This window comes from Talpa occidentalis, unplaced genomic scaffold, assembly GCF_014898055.3.
Source record: "Talpa occidentalis isolate TD23 unplaced genomic scaffold, MPIMG_talOcc4v2.1 talOcc4.4, whole genome shotgun sequence".
Classification (NCBI taxonomy): Eukaryota; Metazoa; Chordata; class Mammalia; order Eulipotyphla; family Talpidae; genus Talpa; species Talpa occidentalis.
Window position 1 is genome coordinate 43,935,862 of NW_023604295.1, and position 20,588 is coordinate 43,956,449.

General features: G+C 39.8%; 1 protein-coding gene across 1 annotated transcript in view; it reads left to right on the plus strand.

Annotated features, from left to right (window-relative positions):
• The window catches only part of HACD2 (3-hydroxyacyl-CoA dehydratase 2), an 85,834-nt gene that overhangs the window by 57,017 nt on the left and 8,229 nt on the right, over positions 1–20,588 (plus strand). The window contains exon 5 of the mRNA XM_037525431.2: positions 19,023–19,144. Coding sequence (XP_037381328.1) covers positions 19,023–19,144 — 122 coding nt within the window. The remainder of the gene's footprint in view (positions 1–19,022; positions 19,145–20,588) is intronic.

Here is a 20,588-nt window from a genome sequence, read left to right on the forward strand (position 1 = left end):
ACGCTTCGAAAATATGATGTGAATGCATCCTTATTTTCCTTGTGCTGGCCATGCTTTTTTTATACCATGTAGAGTTGAAAACCCCCATCTCAGGCCTGGAAGTACTTTTCCTCTTGTACAGTCCTGTCACAGAGCAGGCATGCTGAGATCTGAATTTCCAGTCGGTTCATTTATATGTGAAATGCACACATCAGCCATGGACCCAGGCTGCTTGTCCGCAGATCTTTGCCCATCTGCTTCTCTATTTCTTAGCGCTCAAGTGCTCTGTGATGAATTCCTTCAATTAATTGGCCTTCTTGAAAGTTCCAAGACTGTTTTTCATTTTGAGGGTTAAGGACTATTTGACAGAATTACCCAGAAAGCTTATTATAAATGCACATTCCAGGTCTCACCCCACACTTAATGTAAAATCTCTAGGAATAGAGCCAGAGAAGTATCATTATTATTAAACTCCTGAGATAATTTTATGAATTCCAAAGTTTGAGAAATACTCTAAGATACTGTATGTTGTGCTGTATTTTTTATTTGACCTCCTTAATTTTACTTCACATGTCTACTAAATTTACTTTAAGGTTAACCAAGTCTCATCATTTCTTTCCCAACTCCAAGAGCCCATGGTTCCATTCTTGAAGAATGAAAGCCTTAGCATTGCTTACACTGCTAACAAAAGGATCTTTTGAGTTTCTGGTGCCTTCTCTAAAATCCAGTATCTACTGAACTAAGGCTCGTGTGTAGGTCAGAGGAAGCCTGAGGGCCCCCTTGATCGCAAAGGCCATTCTGGAAAACACAGCATTGAAGAAGCAAAAACCCCCTTTCTTTTCTTTCTTTTTTTAAGAAAGGCATGAGGAAGCCACTTCCTTCTCTGCAGGATGGGCTTGTAGGAAAGGGCACTGTCCTGGGCAGGTGCTTCTCATTGTTTGGCCAGAGCTATGGGGGGTGGGGGGAGGGGTGTCATTTAAGTGGTCAATTCTACCCGAGGACATGCTATGCGTGTCCTGGGATTTCTCAAGGTATGCTATCTTTCTTGGGCAGTTTTATTGTTTTATAAGAATCTGAACTCGGTATTCCAGAGCATGGAGGCTTAGCACCCATGACTTAACGGGAGCGGTTGATGAGTGTTGACTTTGTCATTTCCCTTGTGGCCGGAAAAGCTCTTCAACTTTGTTTTTCTCATTGTAAAATGGCAATGCTAGTACCTACCCTGCCTATGTCTTTGTGCAGATAAGATGAGACTACATTCAAGCAAGGCAGTAATAATCAGAAGTCAGGCTCTCAAGTATGCAGTTTTTCTGTGGAGCAGCTTCAGAAATCCCATATGCTACTTTCTTCATGGAGGAACACAGTTTTCTTTTTCTTCTCTTTTCTCTACTTTTTCACTGTGGTGGCTAAAATGCTAGGTGAGGTTCTATCTTATCTTCCATTTTCCTGTCCCTGTTTCTCTTCTATGCTGGGTTCTCCAGCCAGGTTCACAGTGTGCTCATGCTCTCTGCTACCTAAAGCTGCTTCTCTTGTTAGCGTGTTTCCTGTGGTCCACACTTTCTGTTCCTCATGACAGTACATGAACCTGTCATTTCAGTGAGGCAGGAAGAGCACCTTCTTATCCCCATCACTCAGATGAGGAGCTGAGACTCTGGGTCTGGACACATCATTTCCTCTGGGACACTGTGTTTGGACTAGAAGCCATGCTGCTTCCTTCCAGCCCAATGGCCTTTCCACAGTGGCATTCCAGCTCAGTTAGCCAAGGCCACTGAGGTACATTCAGTATCATTTGGCCCTCTTGAATGCCTCATGTCTAAAATTCTCTACCCTATTTCATCTATTTCCTTACAGATTTCTATTTTAAATATTTCTGTAGGTGGATTTACATCACCTTCACTTTTAAAATTAGCACCTCTCCTAAAGGTAGAAAAACCTTGTTATTTGATTGCTAATCAGACACTGTCAAACTTTAAACGACTCCTAGATAAATGCAGCAGTACTTTAATGCCACTTCTACATCTGTTAATAATGGACCCTTAAAGACTGTATTACTCTTCTCATAGCTAGAAGGTTCATTTTGCCTTTAACTGTGATATTTAACATTGGTGATTTGGGGAAAATCAGATTCTTTTCTCCTCAGTGTTTTTCTATTGGCCCTTTTCCAACATGTTCTTGAACTTGAAATATTTTATTTTAAAATATTTAGAGCCTTTCAACTTCTGTATAATCTTACTTCTGACATTCCACATGGTGTCTTTCTCCCCTTGCCTTCATTCTTATTCATCCCTTGAAAAACTCCACTGGAACTCATTTTTGTTTGAGATATAATACACTTTGATGGTATAGTTCTTTGATAATCAAATCAGTTATTTAAAAAAACAATAAAACATCATAAAGTGTACAGCCAATATTGCCATATCTTCCTCCAGAACATACCCCCTTTTGTGAATTAATAGCTGAATATGTTCCAAGTTCAGTAGAATCAGGAAATTGTTTTCATTTGTCTTTAATGTTAATCTTTTTCTTCTCTAGGCTGTCCTCACCCACTTCCTGCACCCTCCTCCACATGGTGACCCTGCCCCACAAATACCCCTACACTTGAAGCTTCTCAGGACCTCTGTCAACCACCCTTCCAAGTTGTCAGTTCCAGAATGAGAGGGAGCAGTTATACCAGGCAAACTGCCAGGAAAGCTGCACAGTTTTCTTCATTTTGGGAAATCTCAGTCGGGGAGGAGAGACCAGAGCCTGATTTATCAGCCCCCAAAGAAGTTCCCACCGTCATGAGGTTGTCCTAGGACCCAGAGTTGGGCCCGCCATGGTCCGTTCCAGACTGTCCTGGCCAACTTGAACATCAGTGCCTTCTTCCTTTCCCTCAGTCCCAGAACTTCCAGATCTTAGGTTCTCCCATGTATTTTTACAGTTGTCAGTCTTTTAAAATATTGTGTTACTCCCACCCCCGCTTAATTGATGTTGTAGATACATCACTGGGGTCTCCTACGTTGCTCTCATTTTTCATCATGAAACTTCTGACAAAGACTCTTACTGTTGGAACACATCTACAAGCAGAAGACATTTCTATATGGGTACTATCTTAGTGTATGTATTTTTCCTCCTCATAAATGTAGGAAGCTTGTTGAGAGGCAAATCTGGCTACTTGTAATCCTGAAATTAACAAAAGATGCTTGACTTTTGACATTAGGAATCTGTCATGATAATGGAATGAGAGTAAAGGAAGAAAAAAAGTATAAACATGGGCATAAAATAGTAGTTTCCCAAATAAGCTCATAAAATAAACTCATTTCATACTGTAAAAGTGAGAAAGCCGCTAGCTGAAAGCCTTAGTGGTATCAGCTTGGCCACATGTCATCAACTTGAATTAAAGAATAACATGAGGAAAGAAAGCTCTTTCTTGCAGTGTTATGCTGTCCAGGTGTTTTGTCAGCAGAGAGTTACTCACGAATGATTCTGGCATTCAAACCAGTTTCATCCGAGGTTTTTAAGTGAAACACGATGCTTATTTAGACTGTTCAAGCCTAGAAAGCAACGTTTTGGTCATCTGTAGTGATGAAAGGATATTGGTTGTCAATATTTTTCTTTTGAGTATTTCCTCTGTCCTGGTACTATCCATTAGAACTTTCTGCAATGGTGGAAATGTGGTATATCTGCACTGTTCAATACAGTAGCTATTATACTATATATGAACACATAATGAACATTTAAAATGAGGTTAGTATGACTGAGGAACTGGATTTTAATTTAATTTCCAGTAACCACATATGACTGGAGGTTACCATATTGGACAGTGCAGCTGTGATGTGCAGTATGACAATTATTTACTATTCTGCTTATTTAGTCAGTTGGGTTTTCATATTCTTATCTCATACATATGTATGCATGACTCTGATTTTTAAAATATAGTCAAAGGAAATTTATAGGATATACTTGGTATGCTGTATTCTTTAAATCCAGGGCTGTTGTGGGTTTTTTTTTTCCACTACTCTAGATTTATAAACATCCTAATTGCAAGTGTGGGAAACTGTGGATGGTATTTTCATCCGTGGCAGAGGTAGCAGGTGATTAGCTGATGAGGCACAAGGCCATATGCCTGCAGATCGGCCTCTGTGGCAGATTAACTGTGATAACTTGTCCCAGGTTTGCCCTTGTTGAAATCCATTTTACAGGCCTTTTCTCTCCTATTTGAGTTAAAAGATGCCATAGAAGTTCAGTCAACATTATTATCCTAATGAGCTCAAAGATCTCATTTCACACTGTAAAAGTGAGATGATTGGCATGCATCGTGAGCATTGCTAAAATATGTCAGCAAAGTCAAGAAAAGTTAAAAATTATTACCTATAAACTGCTTTTAAACAGGTGTGCTCCACAGTACAATGAGTGGCATTTTTAAGCATTGATTAATATTCATTTGAAAACTTTTAATATGTGGGAGGAGGAACTATCTTTCAAATTACCTGCTCCTTTGCCAAAGCAGTCCTTTATATACTGTAGCTTTCTTTTTCAATATAACCTTATTTTAAAGTATGACTATGAAGTATCAGATAGTATAATTAAAAATACATAAATTGATAAGAATACCAGCAGTACAGTCAGTCACCTGACCTGCATGTTGAATGTGGCAGGTAACTGGTCTCATTGGGAACCTTGCCAATGACAGGGCAACCAAAGAAATCATCCCCATTCCCTGCTCCTATGAAATATATATAAAGTGTATTTTAGTGTATTGGGAAGAGAGTCCAATTACCTTTTTTACTTTCCCATATTAAGAAGCCCTGTTTCATCAGGAAGCTTTCACTATAAGCTGTGATGCATTACAGATAAAATAAAGCATATTACTAAATTGTCTGCATTTTCCAGAAAGAAGGACCCTTTTCAAGTCTGATGTGAAACCCCAGTGCACTTCAGGACTTTGTAAGATGTGACTTGATATATATGTGTGAATGTGTGTGGATGCATGCCGAAGTATGCTTTGCATTTCAGAAGGGGAGAGACTAATTATTGGGCTTGATGCATAGAAGACTTTGGTTTCCTCAGATTGCTGCCACAAATGTTTGTTTTTAACAGGACGAGCATTAGCATCTTCTCCCCTTTACCTTATTCTGCTTGGCAAAAAAATTAGAAGAATAAACAAAAACTTGAAAATTCTGCATCCCTTTTACCTTCTGCATTGGTGCTGTCTTGTGTCCTCAGGTTTAAGAAATCATTTGTTGAGATCATTGACCCAGAAAAGTATGTTCAGAGACACAAATGTTAAAAGAATCAACTTCTGGGCACACACCTCTCAGAGGGGCAGTGCTCACTCAGCTAGTGACTGCCAGGTGGACCCATTGTGACACAGTTTGAATTTCTTAAGGCAGAAATCCAGATCTTTTTTAACATGAACTCTCCCAATTTTGAAATACTGGCTCATGTATTGTTAAAGCACTGTGCAATCCCAAACAGAACATCTGGACCAAGATGATAGACTACTTGCTGTTTTATTTCTGTTCCAGGAGATGATATTCATAGAACCTCTTACTGAAAGTTTTGCAATTATTACACTGTAATAGAACAAAAACAAGCATGACATTTCATGCTTTATATTGCCAATTTTATGTTCTTTTGACATTTCCATTACATTTCTGACAATAATAAGTCCTGTCCCCTCTAAGCGTTGGATTGGCAGACTGTGGCATGCCCCAGCTCTCCCCATGGAACCATAGTAACCTGTTGTTGGGAATATTTTTCTCTGAGCTGTCGTTGCTATAGTTAAATGACTGTTGCTTCATGGGTTACTTAGACCAGATCTATATGAACAAAGTTGGAACTAATTGTGACCCCATTCTTGTGTAATCCCTGTGCTTGAGTTGGTTTGAAGGAAGTAGTTGCATGACGACTTTCCAGTTAATAACATCCTCTTTGAAGGTGAGAGAATCAAACAGAATAAAGAAGACTATTGGAAAAGGCTAGCAGCTGGTGAGGTCCTTCAGCATCCCAGAGTTGGTAGAAGTATGTTAATCTTCAAATAGAAGGGGACATGGCATCCTTTAAACAACAAAAAGCAGAATAACAATAAAACAAAACATTGTCTTGGCAATTACTCCTGAAAGACAGCTGCCAGTTTGTCTTGAGTCCCCGTAGTGACTCCATCAATAAATAGGAGGAATTTAATAGCTGTTTGTTGAATTGAATTTTTTTCTTTCATGGAATAATAGCAACGGCTAGTAATTAATGGCCAGCACTTTACTAAGCACTTGATATGGTTTTCTAACATAACTACACAAAGGCAAATACTGCCTCAGTTTCCATATGAAGAAGCTCAGATGAGAGCGCCAGGACATGCAGCCTGGAAGTCTGGAGTCTGTTTGATTCCAGAGTTGCACTTCATTGGAGTAGAGGCTAGGTATAGTAACCAGCTAGGCTAGTTGAGGAATCTACCACCCTTCTTTCATCTTTTCCAGGAAATGGGCTGACTGTGTGGTAGCCATGAGTTTAGATTAAATGGGAACTTTGTAGCATTCAGATCTGCATGTCTGGTTCTGTCCTAAATGCAGAAATGACTGTGAATTGCTTGATGGCTGCATGCTTATACATTTTTCTTATTGCATGTTTAGAATAGTTGATTTCATGACCAACAGTTGTTTTGGTAAGCCAGAACACTGAACTCGGCTGTCACCTACATCAAAAATAGTCATCCTTAGTTATTATGTTGTAATGGAAAGAATCTTTTAACTGATTTCTTTTGTCATTTTGTCATTGCATATTTTTCTCTTCTTTGAAAGGGAAGAGTGTTAACATTTTTAATAATATAATGTATATTTTCCATAAGAAAGGAATAGTATTTTCTGTTTTGTTTAGTAGTACAATCTATTATGTACTACTATAATAGATTGTTAAAACTTCATCAAGAAGAATGCTATATATGTGAAATTTTGTGGAAAAAAAAACCTAATAAAATTACCGTAAGCATCAGGAGTGTCTTCAGAATTGTCCTATTCTCCAGCCCAAACCCTTAACCCACTGGGCACCAGCCCTGTGGTCCTCAACCTGGGGACCTGCCCTCATCACCCAAGGCTGCTCCATCCAAGTCAGAACATGCATGTGGACCACTGTCTCCTTATTCATTCATTATTGTTCACTCAAGAAACTTATTCAGTATCTTCTATGATCCTGGTGTTGTACTAATTTTCAGGATACATGAAAAAAGAAGACCTATGGGTGCTGCCCTCATAGGGCTTCCAGCAGAGTACAGTAGTGGGAACAAGCAGACAGCAAATACCACATAATGAGACATCAGATGTGCAAAGGAAGGACAGGGTGCTGTGGCCACATTTCATGCTTCAGCTGCCCTACTTGCAGGGTCAGACTAGCCTGCTCATTTCCTGAGTTGCTGTCCTCTCTCCCAGCCCCCGTTGTTTCCCATCACGCAGCGCTCTTGGGCATTCAGTGAGGTAATAAATGTAAAGCACTGAGAACAGAGCTTGGTGCTTACCAAGTACCCAGTAAATGCTAGCTACATATTAGCTAGCATCATGTAGCCTAATCTTTTCAAAAAATTTCAGTGACAAATTTCTGTACAACTGTTTTGAATTCTTTTATATATCCTGAGGCTTAAAACATATGTAATTGACTTTTCACATAGAAATTGATTTTTTTATACTTATTAAAATAGTTTTACAGTTAGCTAGTAAAAATGTACACATAATTACTTTTATCAGACTTAAGGAATAATTAGCCCTACTAATGGAAGTTATCATTATCTTAATCATCATTATTATCCTAATCTTAGTCATTTATTAAGAACTTGATTTTACCTTATAACTAGGTTAAGCCCTCTTCCAAGCAAGTTTGTGGAACTGCCCTCAGGGTATTTTACAGTCTAACACAGAGTAACTGATGCAAATCAGGGTCAATATTAAATCTATTATTCTTTCTCAAGTTGTCCTCTCAGTGTTCTCTCATGTTTTGTTGTAAATGTCTTTTTTAATGGTTGCAGAATCTACCTCTTTCAGCAGATTCGGAAGTTTCATCAAAAACTATGTATCAAATGATAAGTGTCATTGCTTCTAATTGTGTCCCCAGAATGGTTGCTTAGTATTTAGGTGATTTTTAAAAATAATTTATTTTGAAATAATTTCTAACTTACAAAAACTTTTACAAAATGTTGCCAGTACAAAGAGCTCTCATATCCCCTTCACTCAGCTCTCCCGACTGTTGTCATTTTACTGCATTTGCTCCATTGCCTGCGCTCTCTGTATATATGTATCCATTATCATTCCTCTTCCTCTGAACCATAACAATAGCTGCACGTGATGTCCGGTCACCTCTAAATACTCAAGTCACCCCTAAATATGCAAGTTACTCCTAAATACTCAAGTACACGTTTCAACACTTACATCACCTGCCCACAACTCTAGTCGGGAAGCCAACATTGATATAACACTATCATCATATCTACATCCAACTTTACTAACTTCAAACAATGCTCTTTTTCCCCTCCCTTTCTGGAATGGCAAATACTTACTAAGAAACCTCTCTGTGGTGTGTATTCCTGCCATACATACAAGTATTACATTTGTTTGTCAGGTCTCTCAGACCTTCTGCCTGAATAGCTTCTCAGCCTGGCTGTCACTCATGTCCTTGACAGGTTTAAAGAATATAGGCCTAAACTTCTATAGGGAGACCCTCACCCTAGATCCATCCAGTTTTCCTTCCTAACCAGTTCAAGCCATGTGATCTTGGTGGGTGTACCACGGAGACAGTGACATGCTTTTCTCAGGACATGACATGAGGTTGCAGCACCATGATCACCCATCACGCTACTGATAATCCTGACCTCCATCACCTACTCCTAGTGTCTGCCAGCTTTCTTCATCTTCAGGTCACCATTTTCCCCTTTTTAATTGATTTGTACTTGTGGGAATGACTCCTGCCTGTAACAGTCACTTCTCTCATGGTTACCAAGTGATGGTTCTCTGTTTCTGTCATTTAGTATGTGTTTTATTTGGTCTCCTACCATAAAGAATAACTTTCCTTTTCTCCCATATATTTATTCATTTAGTTTATTTATATCCATTTGGACTCATGAATTCCTAAATAATTCAGTAAGTGGATTGTAATCTCTTGCTTCCTTTGATGCTAAAATTATCTGTGATTTTGCCAACTGGAGCTCTTTCTTCTTGTCCTTTTGATTTGCCACTATCCTTTGTTGAATATTTCCTTTCTGACTAAAAAGATTTCCAGACTCATCTCACACTTCTGCCCCAGTCCAGGAATCAGCCATTTTACACAAGGAGCCTAGTTTCTTTCAACAGAAGATGGTATTTAGCTATTTACCAAGAAGAAGGTAGCTGAGGTACTCCTTGTTTCTGGGATGTTACTGCTTCTAGGTCCTCTCAGTAGAGAAAGCTAGGAGATAATATGTGTACATAGATAGATAGATAGATAGATAGATAGATAGATAGATAGATAGTATATACATATGCATATCTGAAAGTATATAGCTGTGTGTGTGTGTAATCATGAGTTCATACCAGTTGCTCTAATTAAATCCAACACCTCAGTATTCTTTCTAGCATTCTCCTTCCATGTTTATAAATATCTTTTCCAACAGCAAGAAAAGCCCATTTTTTTAATTTATAAATTTATTGATTTTTTTTTTTTTTTTTTTGCTCAGTTTACTTATTTACTCCATGTAACTGGTTTCCCAGTCACACTATCTGTCTCTTCCACTTCTCACCTCTATGTCTCTTCCCTGCCTCCCTATCCTAAGTTGCCAGGCCTCTGACTCACACCTTTATATAGCTCCCAACCTTCCTTCACTTATCTCATCTGTAAAATGGGGATTCAGTGAGGTGATATATGTATAAGAAAAATGCTTTGTATAGAGTAAGAGTTCAGTAACTGCAGGTATAATTATTTTTACTGCTGTAATTACAGTCATGTGTTGCTTAACATCATTTTGGACAATGATAGACCCCATATATAGAGAGAGGTTCCAATAGACTACACCATCTGGCCTAGGTGTGTGGCAGGCTGCACCATCTAGGTTGGTATAATTATACTCCGTGACATTGCACAGTGATGAAATTGCCAAATGGGGCCTCCCCGGTGGTGCAGCCGTTGAGCACTGGGCTGCGAAGCTGCCTGCAGCCTCTGCAGCGCCAGTTCGATCCCCGGCTGCCGGGGAGGGTCCCACATGGCATGCAGACCTCTCCTGCTGCCCGCTGCTCCCCTCAGCAGTATTTCATCAGTCTGGCTGTTCTGTTCCCCACTAGCTCTGGTGAATTCTCTCACACTCCCACGCTTCTGACTATACCCAGTGCTTGTATAAATAAATAAATAAATCTTAAAAGAAAAAAAAAATGCAGAGTTTAAAAAAAAAAGAAATTGCCTAATGGTGTATCCCCATCATTTAGCAGTGTGTGACTATATTTAAAAAAGAGATTATTTTTTAAATTTTTCATGGACAAGGGCAGCTCCTCAAAAAGCTAAATATAGAATTACCATATGATCCAGGAATTCCATTTCTAGATATATACCCAAAAGAATTGAAACAGGTACTCAAACAGATGAATGTACACCAATGCAGCATTATTGATTATACCTAAAAAGTGGAAACAGCCTGTCAACAGATGACTCAACAAACACAATGTGGAATATACAGACAATATAATATTATTCAGTCTTAAAAAGGAAAGGAAATTCTGATATATACTGCATTCACATGGATGAACCTTGAAGGCATTATGCTAAGTAAAATAGGCCGAACAAAAAAGAACACATTATTCCCCGATTCCACTTAAATGAGGTACCTAAAGTGAGTGAATTCCTAGGAACAGCAGGTAGAATGGAGGCTATGGGGCTAGAAGGAGAGGGAAATAGGGTTATTTACTAAATACTAGAAAGTTACTAGTTGGGATAGTGAAAAGTTCTGGATAATAGTGATAATTTACCACATGGTGAATATAAGTAATGCTGCCTAAATGACTCCTTAAAAAAATTTAAATTGGTGGTTTTATGCTGTGTATATTTTTACCACTCACATTCACAATAAGACATTACTTATTTTTACATGGCATAAAATGAAAAACTTGCTTATGCCTCTTCTTGTAGGAATACCTTTTTCTTCGTACTGTCTACAGGTTGTAGATCTATTGATCCCTCTCACAAGCACACACTGTCTGTCAAAGGAAGGCTGAAGAACGTTTGTAGGTATAAGCAGGAAGGGAAAGTTGGGGTGGGGTGCAGGATTCAAATGGATATAAAACAGGTGGCACCTTAATCTTGAACTTTTGTTACCGTTATTTAAGCCACCCAAGTTATGATATTTTGTTATGGCAGCCCAAACTGACTAAAACAAATATACTCTGCTCAGCTTTGCCAAGAACATGCTCTAGTTCTTGCCTCTAAGATTTTACCAAAATCTTTCCTTTCACGAATGAAAGGACTTTTAAGAAGAATATTTACCATAAAACATGATCCTTCTTTGAAATAACCAGAGTGGTAAACAGCCGCTTCCAAAATGCTGAGAAGAATAGGATTTCTACAATAGCCATTTTCTTCTGTGGCACCATCTGTTTTTCTTTAAATGTAATAAAAATGACAGCTTTTGATGTGCTGATACTCCCTGAGCCTTTTAAAGTCAAACATATGATGCTATTTGTGTGTAAAGGTTTTTCTCTTGCACCCATTTGTTTCTCCAGCTTGAATTTCTGTGTAAACTCCCTTGGCTAAAGTATACAAGCCGCCCACACCCAGCACTTCCTCCCTGGTTTTAGAGCAGGGGGTGGAAACCTGCCTTCTGCAGCATGGAGGGTCCAACAAGCAGCTTGATGAACCAGGCAGAGGAAGATTTCCTAATGGACAGGGCTGCCCCATCCCCTCCTTCATTTGTGCCATGTTGTGAATATGAAACTTGGAGATGTGGCTTCAAGACATTTTTGGCAACCTAACCTAAACCTGCCTTTCTACCTCACTCCCTCCTCCCTTATAAACCTTCAGAATCCTCCTTGTTTCCCTTCTGCCCTTTGCCCTAAATGACCCCCTTTCCTTTAAAAAGTAGTAATATGTATTTTGAGTAAACATCTTTTTTTAAAAAAACTTCATGGAGGTATAACTTATATATCATAAAATTCACCCATTGTAAGTTCATAATTCAACACTTTTTAGTAAATTTACCAAATTGTGCAGCCATCCCATAATCCAGTTTTAGATCATTTCCATCACCACAATATGATCCTTCATGCCCTTTAAAAGTTAATTCCCATTCTCACACCCAGCCTCTGGCAACCACTAAGCTACTCTCTGTCTCTAAATTTGCCGTTTCTGGACATTTCATATTAATGAAATTATTTAATATGTGGTCACTTGCATTTGACTTCTTTCACTCAACGTAATGTATTTGAAGTTCATCTATGTTATAGCGTATATTAATATTTCCTTCCTTTGTGTTGCTGAATAGTATGCCATTGTATGGATATTTATCAGATTTTGTTTATCCATTCATTGGTTGCTGGACATTTGGGTTATATTTACTTTTCAGCTATAGCTATAAATATTTGCATGCAGATCTTTGTGTGGACATATTGAACCTCTTATTCTTGATATTTAATAAAATGACATGTCTCTAGTTCTTAATTCAAATGGCAGCTGGGTCAAGCTTTTTGTAATCCTAGTCCTTTGCCCCGCAAAAAAACCTCTCCAAAAATAACTTGACTTTTTTCCCCACTCCGTGAGGCTATATCAGTTGATTCTTTTTCTCTAAGTCACTAGCTCTTTATACAATAGAAAGGAAGCTACCCACTTGTTAGATAACTTTCCCAGCTCCATCTGTCATAAAAAGAAAGAAAATACAAGTATCATTCAAGTAAAGAACATTAATTCTCCACATCCCTTGTGTCCAGTCTGTGATGGGAGCTGAGGAAGCCAACTGAGATGAGATTTGGTCTATTAAAGACTTTACCATCTTGTAAAGAGCCAGAAAACCATTCCCATTCCACCCACTCAGCAGTGATGAAAGTTGTTTTTAATTATTATTTCCTGTCCTGCCTCTAAGTAAAATTATTTTTAAGTACTATAAACTCTCTACCCATTTTTTTTTCCCAACTAAAAAAATTTAAGCTCATACAAGGAAGTTAGTCTGAACCAGAGTTTCAGGCCTTTTCCCATGTACAGACATGCACACCCTTTCCAAAGAGCAGAGAGCTGAAAACGCTCATTGGCTACCATTCAGGTCAGTATCCCCCCTTTGTTGGACTTTCTCCTGAGCAGTCCGAATTTGGATATGTTTAGGACCTGGGATCACACTGTTTCCTTGGGTAGTCTGTTTAATTAGTGAACTGGTTAGTTAAGTAATTTTCATACTTTGAAACAGGCATTTTATCCCCTGTTAATTTTATCCATAGTCTCAAGGCCATTCAAACCCAGGGGATGGTCATGGTTTATGGGTCCTTACCCTACAATGGCAAGATGTAACTCAGCTCCAGACTACAACAGCAGGCCTTATTAACAATGGGGTTGAGAGCCTGGAGCTGGAGGCACACTGATCAGTGGTGGATGGTGGCAGCTGGAGATAAGTGCAGGTGGTGCTGCTGAGGAGGCAGTGCAGCAGCCAGCAACAGCAATCTGAAAGTCAGGTTGGGCAGTGCCAGAGGTTACAGTACCAGGAGGTGGTGCCCAAGGATCAAAAAGCAGTGGACAGCAATCAGAGATGGTGCCCGAGGACCAGGCACCAGAGTTATAGCTCTTTAGAGATGCTGGGCATAGGCCAGTGATGCCAGTCATCAGCCAGGGCTGGAGGCAGGAAGAGCAGTTTGAAGAGGAGATAAGACCCAAAGGTTCATCAGGCAAGTCTCTCTGTGAGTTGGATGAGAGTTGGAGGTCAGACACAAAGGTCTGAGTCCCTGAAACAAAGGTATCAAGGATCTGTGTCCCTAAAGCAAAGGTCTCAAAGATCTGCATCAGCTGTCTTCCCAGGAGAGAGATAAGTGTGTAGAGACGTCTGAAGCCCCTGCTTTCAAGATACCCGCCTTTCAAACCTGATTGGTCTATTTATAAAAACTTTCTTTAAAAACATGCTCCCCACTGGTGTGTAAAAGCCCCGCCCTGTGCGGGATTAACCATCTCACACCAGGCGTGGCAGTAGGCTCAGGCTCCGAGGAGCCAGTCATGCCCCTGTACCCCCTAACCAGGAGCCGAGGGGATTTTTGACACTTTTACTTTCTGAAGTAGTAAGCTCTCTTTCCTTTGTATGATAAGCACTGCTAGTTCAGTTCAGGGGGTTCTAATCCCTAGGTGGGTTCTAATCTTCCGTTAACCTGGAAACAACACAAGTGCCCCAAAATAGATGACTGGATCAAGAAGATGTGGTATATATATATACACAATGGAATATTATTCAGCAATCAAAAAAGATAAACTCATGCCATTCGCAGCAATGTGGATGGAGCTAGAAGGAATTATGCTCAGTGAAATAAGCCAGAAGGAAAATGAAAAATACCGGATGGTTTCACTTATGACAGCAATATAGGGGAACCAAATAAGACATCAGTGTAAGAAAAAATAATAATAACAGCACAAAACACAACAAAGCAAAAACAGACAATTATAAACCAGAGACATGCTGCAGGGGAGGAGGAGGGAGAGGGATCAGAGGGAGGGAGGGAGGAGCACAGGGGACTGAGGTGATGGTGCACGGGTGCCTTGGGGAAGGAAATTCTATGGGGACTCAATCTGAGGGGGTGGGGGGGGGAAGCAAATATTGTTTTAAAAATAAAATAAATAAAAAATAATTTTAAAAGATGATGAAAAAATAAATTAAAAAAAAAGAATGGAGTAATAGGAATAAGACTCTTATTGTAGCCAAATGCTGCCTGATTTCCTGTTTGATTTGATGAGCTCATGAAGTCTGTGATTTACCAAGAACTCCAGATCTCTTAGATTCTTAAACTGGGTCTTCTCCAATCTGCACTTTAGTCTTTTATTGTTACTGAATATATATACCTTTACATTTAGCTTTTTTTTTTAATTAATGTATTTATTTATACAAGAACCAGGGTACAGGCCAGATGCAAGGGAGGGTGAGAGGATTCACCAGAGACAGAGCAGGGAGCAGAACAGGCAGACTGACCGAAAGCACTGCTTTAGGGAGGGAGCAGTGGGCGTGACAGGAGAGGTCTGCTGTGCCATGTGGGACCCTCGCCAGCAGGCAGGGATCGAACCAGTGCTGCAGAGGCTGCAGACAGCTTCACAGCACTGCGCTCACCCCCCTGCGCCACCAGGGGAGGCCCTACATTTAGCTTTATTAAGTTTTATGTTACTAGATTTTTGAAAAATTTTATTGTAAATTTATGACATATAATTTAAAATTTGCCATTTAACTCAAACTCATGTTGAAGTATACAGTCCAGTTACGTTAAGTACATTTCTGTGCAGGCTTTACCACCATTCATCTACATTATTTTTCTTTTTTTTTAAGATTATTTATTTATACAAGCCCTGGGTACAGTCAGAGGCACGGGAGGGTGAGAGAATTCACCAGAGCCAGAGCGGAGAGTAGAACAGGCAGAGTGACAAAGTACACTGCTGAGGGGAGCAGCGGGCGGCAGATGAGGCCTGCGCGCCATGTGGGACCCTCGCCCGGCAGCTGGGGATCGAACCGGCGCTGCAGAGGCTGCGGGCAGCTTCACAACCCAGCGCTCAACCACTGCGCCACCGGGGAGGCCCTACATTATTTTTCATCTTCGCAAGCTGAAATATCATATCCATTAAGCAATGATTGCTTCCCACCTCTAGCCTCTGGCAACCTTTGTATCTACTTTCTGTCTGTCTCAATTTGACTACTTTGGATACCACATGAGTGGAATCAGTGTTTGTCCTTTTATGAATGGCTTATTTCACTGAGCATAATATACTCAAAGTTCATCCATGCTGTAGCATGTGTCAGAATTTCTTTCCTTTTTTTGACTGAATAATATTCCTTTGTATGTATATACCACTTTTTGTTGATTCAACTGTTGGTGGATATATGGGTTGCTTCCATAATGTGAGTATTGCTGCTATAAATGTAGGTGTACAATAGCTGTTGAGTCTCATTGATTTTAATAGTTTAAATTGTTACCTTCTATTCCTGTTTTGTGTCATTGTATGATTACTGCAAATCAGACAAGTTTGATCTCTGACTTTACCCAAGTCCCTCCTTAATAACAATTATTTTACTACCTAATGAGCTGAACAGATCATTTATACAAAATGGTTATTTCCCCCATCCTCAGTCTTTTTTTTTTTTAATATTTATTTATTTATGCATACAAGAGCTGTGGTACAGGCCAGAGGTGCAGGGGGTGAGAGGATTCACCAGAGACAGGGTGGGGAACAGAAGAGGCAAACGGACTGAAATACACTGCTGAAGGGAGCAGTGGGCGAGTCAGGAAAGGTCTGCTGCGCCATGTGGGTAGCTCCCTGGCCAGCGCAGGGATCAAACTCGTGCTGCAGTGGCTGCGGACAGCTTCATAGGTTGCATCTTAACCCCTTGCGCCACCAGGGAGGCCCAATCTTCAGTCTTTTTAAGAGCATGGCATGGTCTTCACAGCTAGACTCTGGGAACAGACAACTTTCAGTGAGGCTGAGTTCGAGTTTATTGCAGTTCTTCTGATTCAAGTTTTGCTTGGTTGTGGGGGAAAGGAGTTGGACTGAGGTTTTGAATCAAGTAACCTTTAGGCTGGGTCTCAATGTAAGGTTTGGGCGAAAGTTGGGATGGGGTGGTGTTTGTTTTTTCCCTATTTGAAGGCCCCAAAGCTACACAGAAACTATTATCAGGTATCAAAAAGCAGGAAACTAAGTCTTGGGAGTGACCTAATTAGAATTGAATTTGTTTGCTGCACAAATATTTATTGAGTTCCTACTTGTGCTTTTGGGGATCAAAAGATGAATAAAGCTTGCTCTCTGCTTTCAAGATGATTACAGTGCAAAATATTAGAACTTCCTATTATAACCCAGAGATCTTTAAGCAAGTCTTCAGCCCATAGCTGTAAAAACATCCCCTTAAGATGAGGAGGATTACAAAATACATCAAAAAGCAAAGTATGCTCTGGAATTATATTTTGGTATAGGTGGATTTTAAGCAAGGATTTGGGAACAGACTGAAAAATGAGACATGAAAGCTTTACAGGTATTTCGTTTTTACTTTACTTTGACTAATATAAGAGCACCAGCAAAACAAAAAGTTCTCTTGCTCTTGACAGTATAAAATTCTTATTATTTTTAGAGAATAGTAACTATGCATTTCTGAAATTCTTTGTCAGAGCAATTTAGTTAATAGGTATGTAAATGACTACTTATTTCATTGTGTAGGTGGATTGCTCCATGTACACTTTCTGAAGAAGAATATAAGTGCTAAAAACTATTAACATTGCAAATGCAAAGAAGCAAAAGTTAAGGTTAGAATGCAATACCTTTGTTGTGTCAGGTATTAGGAGTGAGACAGAAGATCCATCACATAATAAAAATGTGTTCATTTTCCTCACTGGAATTTCTTATTCACATCCAACTCTCTAACGGCACTTTTTGGATACAAAAAAACTTAAGTGAATTGGCAGGGGCAAGGTTGTTTCTTATTATTGGTTTCCAGGCTCTAAGAACCATTATAAACCTGGCTAGGTGGAGTAAAGGGAGAAGAAAGTTAATACCACAGTAATAAATTTTCATGCAAAATTGTCATTCTAAAGCATTTATGGAAAATAGCCTCTAGAGAAAAAATGCCTAAGGGGCTCTTTTTTTTCTTTTTTTTTAAAGATTTATTTATGTATATAAGAACTGGGGTGAAGCCCAAAGGTATAGAGGTGAGAGGATTCACCAGAGACAGTGGGGGGCAGAACAGACAGATATACTAAAACATGCTGCTGAGGGGAGCAGCGGGCGAGACAGGAGAGGTCTGCTGTTCCATGTGGGTCACCTCCCTGGCCAGGGATGGAACTCCTGCTGCAGTGGCTGGTGATAGCTTGAGAGTGCTGAGACTTTAACCCCTGTGCCACCAGGGAGGCCTAAGGGACTCTTTTAAAAGTATTTTGTTTTTTCAACATGAAGACAACTTAAGAGGAAGCTGGGGATTCCAAAACTCTGTCAGGCTCTAGCCACCTCCTGTGACCAATACAGAAGCTTCTATAATCCTTGAGTTAAATCAGGCCTCATGGGCCTCCCCGGTGGCGCAGCGGTTGAGCGCTGGGTTGCGAAGCTGCCCGCAGCCTCTGCAGCGCCAGTTCGATCCCCGGCTGCTCCCCGGCCACCGGAGGAGGGTCCCACATGGCGCGCAGACCTCTCCTGCCACCCACTGCTCCCCTCAGCAGTGTACTTCGTCAGTCTGCCTGTTCTGCTCCCCGCTCTGGCTCTGGTGAATTATCTTACCCTCCCATGCTTCTGACTGTACCCAGTGCTTGTATAAATAAATCTTTAAAAAAAGAAGAAAAAAAAAAAAAGAAATTACCAGTAGGAAAAATAAATGGATGCTACACAGTGAATTGACCTCATCTTTAATGGTGCTTTAATTACTACATTTCCCTTCTTTGAAATTTCTTCAGATTCCTAATTTTCATGCAAATAAAAGTAAAATTCTTGTTCATGGTTCCCAAGCTTTCCACCAGTTTGCCCTTCTACCCTGTCTAACTACATTTTCCGCCACCCCCACCCCCACCAATATCACTCCACGACGAAGCTAGCAAATGAACAGGTAGAAACTCAATCATCATGTTTGTTCCTTCCTGTGGGCTATAACTCATCCCATTCCCCTACCCTCCCTCTCTAATTCATATGCCCCTTATCACTTGCTGTTCCCAATTGTTGTCGTAGGCATGTGCTCCTTTGTGTGGCAAACTTTCTGTGCCTTGCTCTGGCCACTGAGGTTAGAAACCAACCCGTGGCTGTGGCAACTTACTTCAAATACATACCCAACCCCTGCCCCCCAGGTCTGCAAGGAGTGATGTGGCAATTCCTGACTGCTTCTTTGTTAAGCTGCTTTATTTGTTTGCTTTGCTTATGTTTTCCTTTTCCTTCAGGTACAGAGTGAAGATAGTGTGCTCCTGTTTGTTATTGCCTGGACAATCACGGAAATTATCCGTTACTCCTTTTATACATTCAGTCTGTTAAACCATCTGCCTTACCTCATCAAGTGGGCCAGGTAAAGAAGTACATGAAATGAAAACTAACTTGAAATTATCCATCATACTGTTTCCAAGTTTCTAAAAATATACTTATATGAAATGGGATTTGGATAGAAATCTGGTCTGTAGATTTCATCAGGCTAAGGATCTCAAGTTTGATTAATAGAAACAGTTTTACATTTTTTATACTTCAGTTATTTTATTGGATCAAGTCTTTCCAGGTAAATTGTTCAATAGAAATTTGATGTAAAATACCTTTTTTTTTTTTTTTCATACCAAATTTTACTCATGAGCTTTTGCCCTTATGATGTATTTATGGACCAAGTCTAATTCTCCTAGTCACAATTTCGACAACAAGCTATGGCTCTTCAATTTTTCACTAATAACAATGTTACATGGTAGTTTTAGCTTATCAGTTTTATTTTGCTTTATTTTTACCGGTAATATTTATTATGGATTACGTAAAAGGCCGATAAGTTCATCCATTTTTCTGAATTGATCCATAACACAGTTATCAGCAGCTTTCGGAAAGACTAGAGGGAACAATGAGAAAGCAGTGGGATCAAAATTGTCTTTGGGGCCCATTTCATACTTCAGTGAGTTCAGTGATTAAATTAGAGACATAAAGCAATTGTTTCCAGAGTTTCAAGTATTTAAACTCCCTTCTTTCCCTATTTTTTCTTTACAATAAACATTTTTATTAGGAAAGGGCAAGAATGGGAAGGACACAGCAGTTACTCGGTTACTAAGCTCCCCCCAGTAGGCCTTGTAATACAGAGTCAAGGGAATATAGAGTTGCAGGGAAAACTTATTGACCAAGCTCTGATTTTACTATTGGAGAAAGATTGCTTTGTCCATTGTTTTCTGTGGCCTTTCCTTTTCCTTCCTTTTCTACCATCCTCCTTAGCATGACTGAAGATGGCAATGGTGAACAAGTCTTCCTGTCGTTGTCACAAATTTCTCAGCACAACTCCTATACTTGGAGGTTTGGAGTTCTCAGCCACAAACGGCCAAAGACTTGGAAATCTGAACTGATGATTTCTTTAGCAATACTTAAACTCCGTTTCAGATTAATTCCATAAGATGAACCTCTCTGAATTCTTTTTTGAGCTATAAAGAACTCCTTTTTAAAGTGGGGGGTGAAGGGGAAGTTTATGGATTTTCCTGTGACAGACATGGGAGACATAGTAATTATAGTTACTTGATTGAAAAATTATTATAATGACAAATGGCTATTATATATTTTCAATGTTTTTTAAATCAGCGTATGTAGCAGCTTCCACTGCCTGGGTGTGCTGTTTTTTTTTCAGTCCACAGATCAGAGTGGGTGGACATTGCATAGGTTTTGTAGACACCCTGCTCCAGTATCTCTCCCTTGAGCCCCACCGGGCAGGACCCTTCAATATAATCCATGACTTGTGCCCAAACTTTACCAAAACTTGGCATCACCTTCGTTATTTT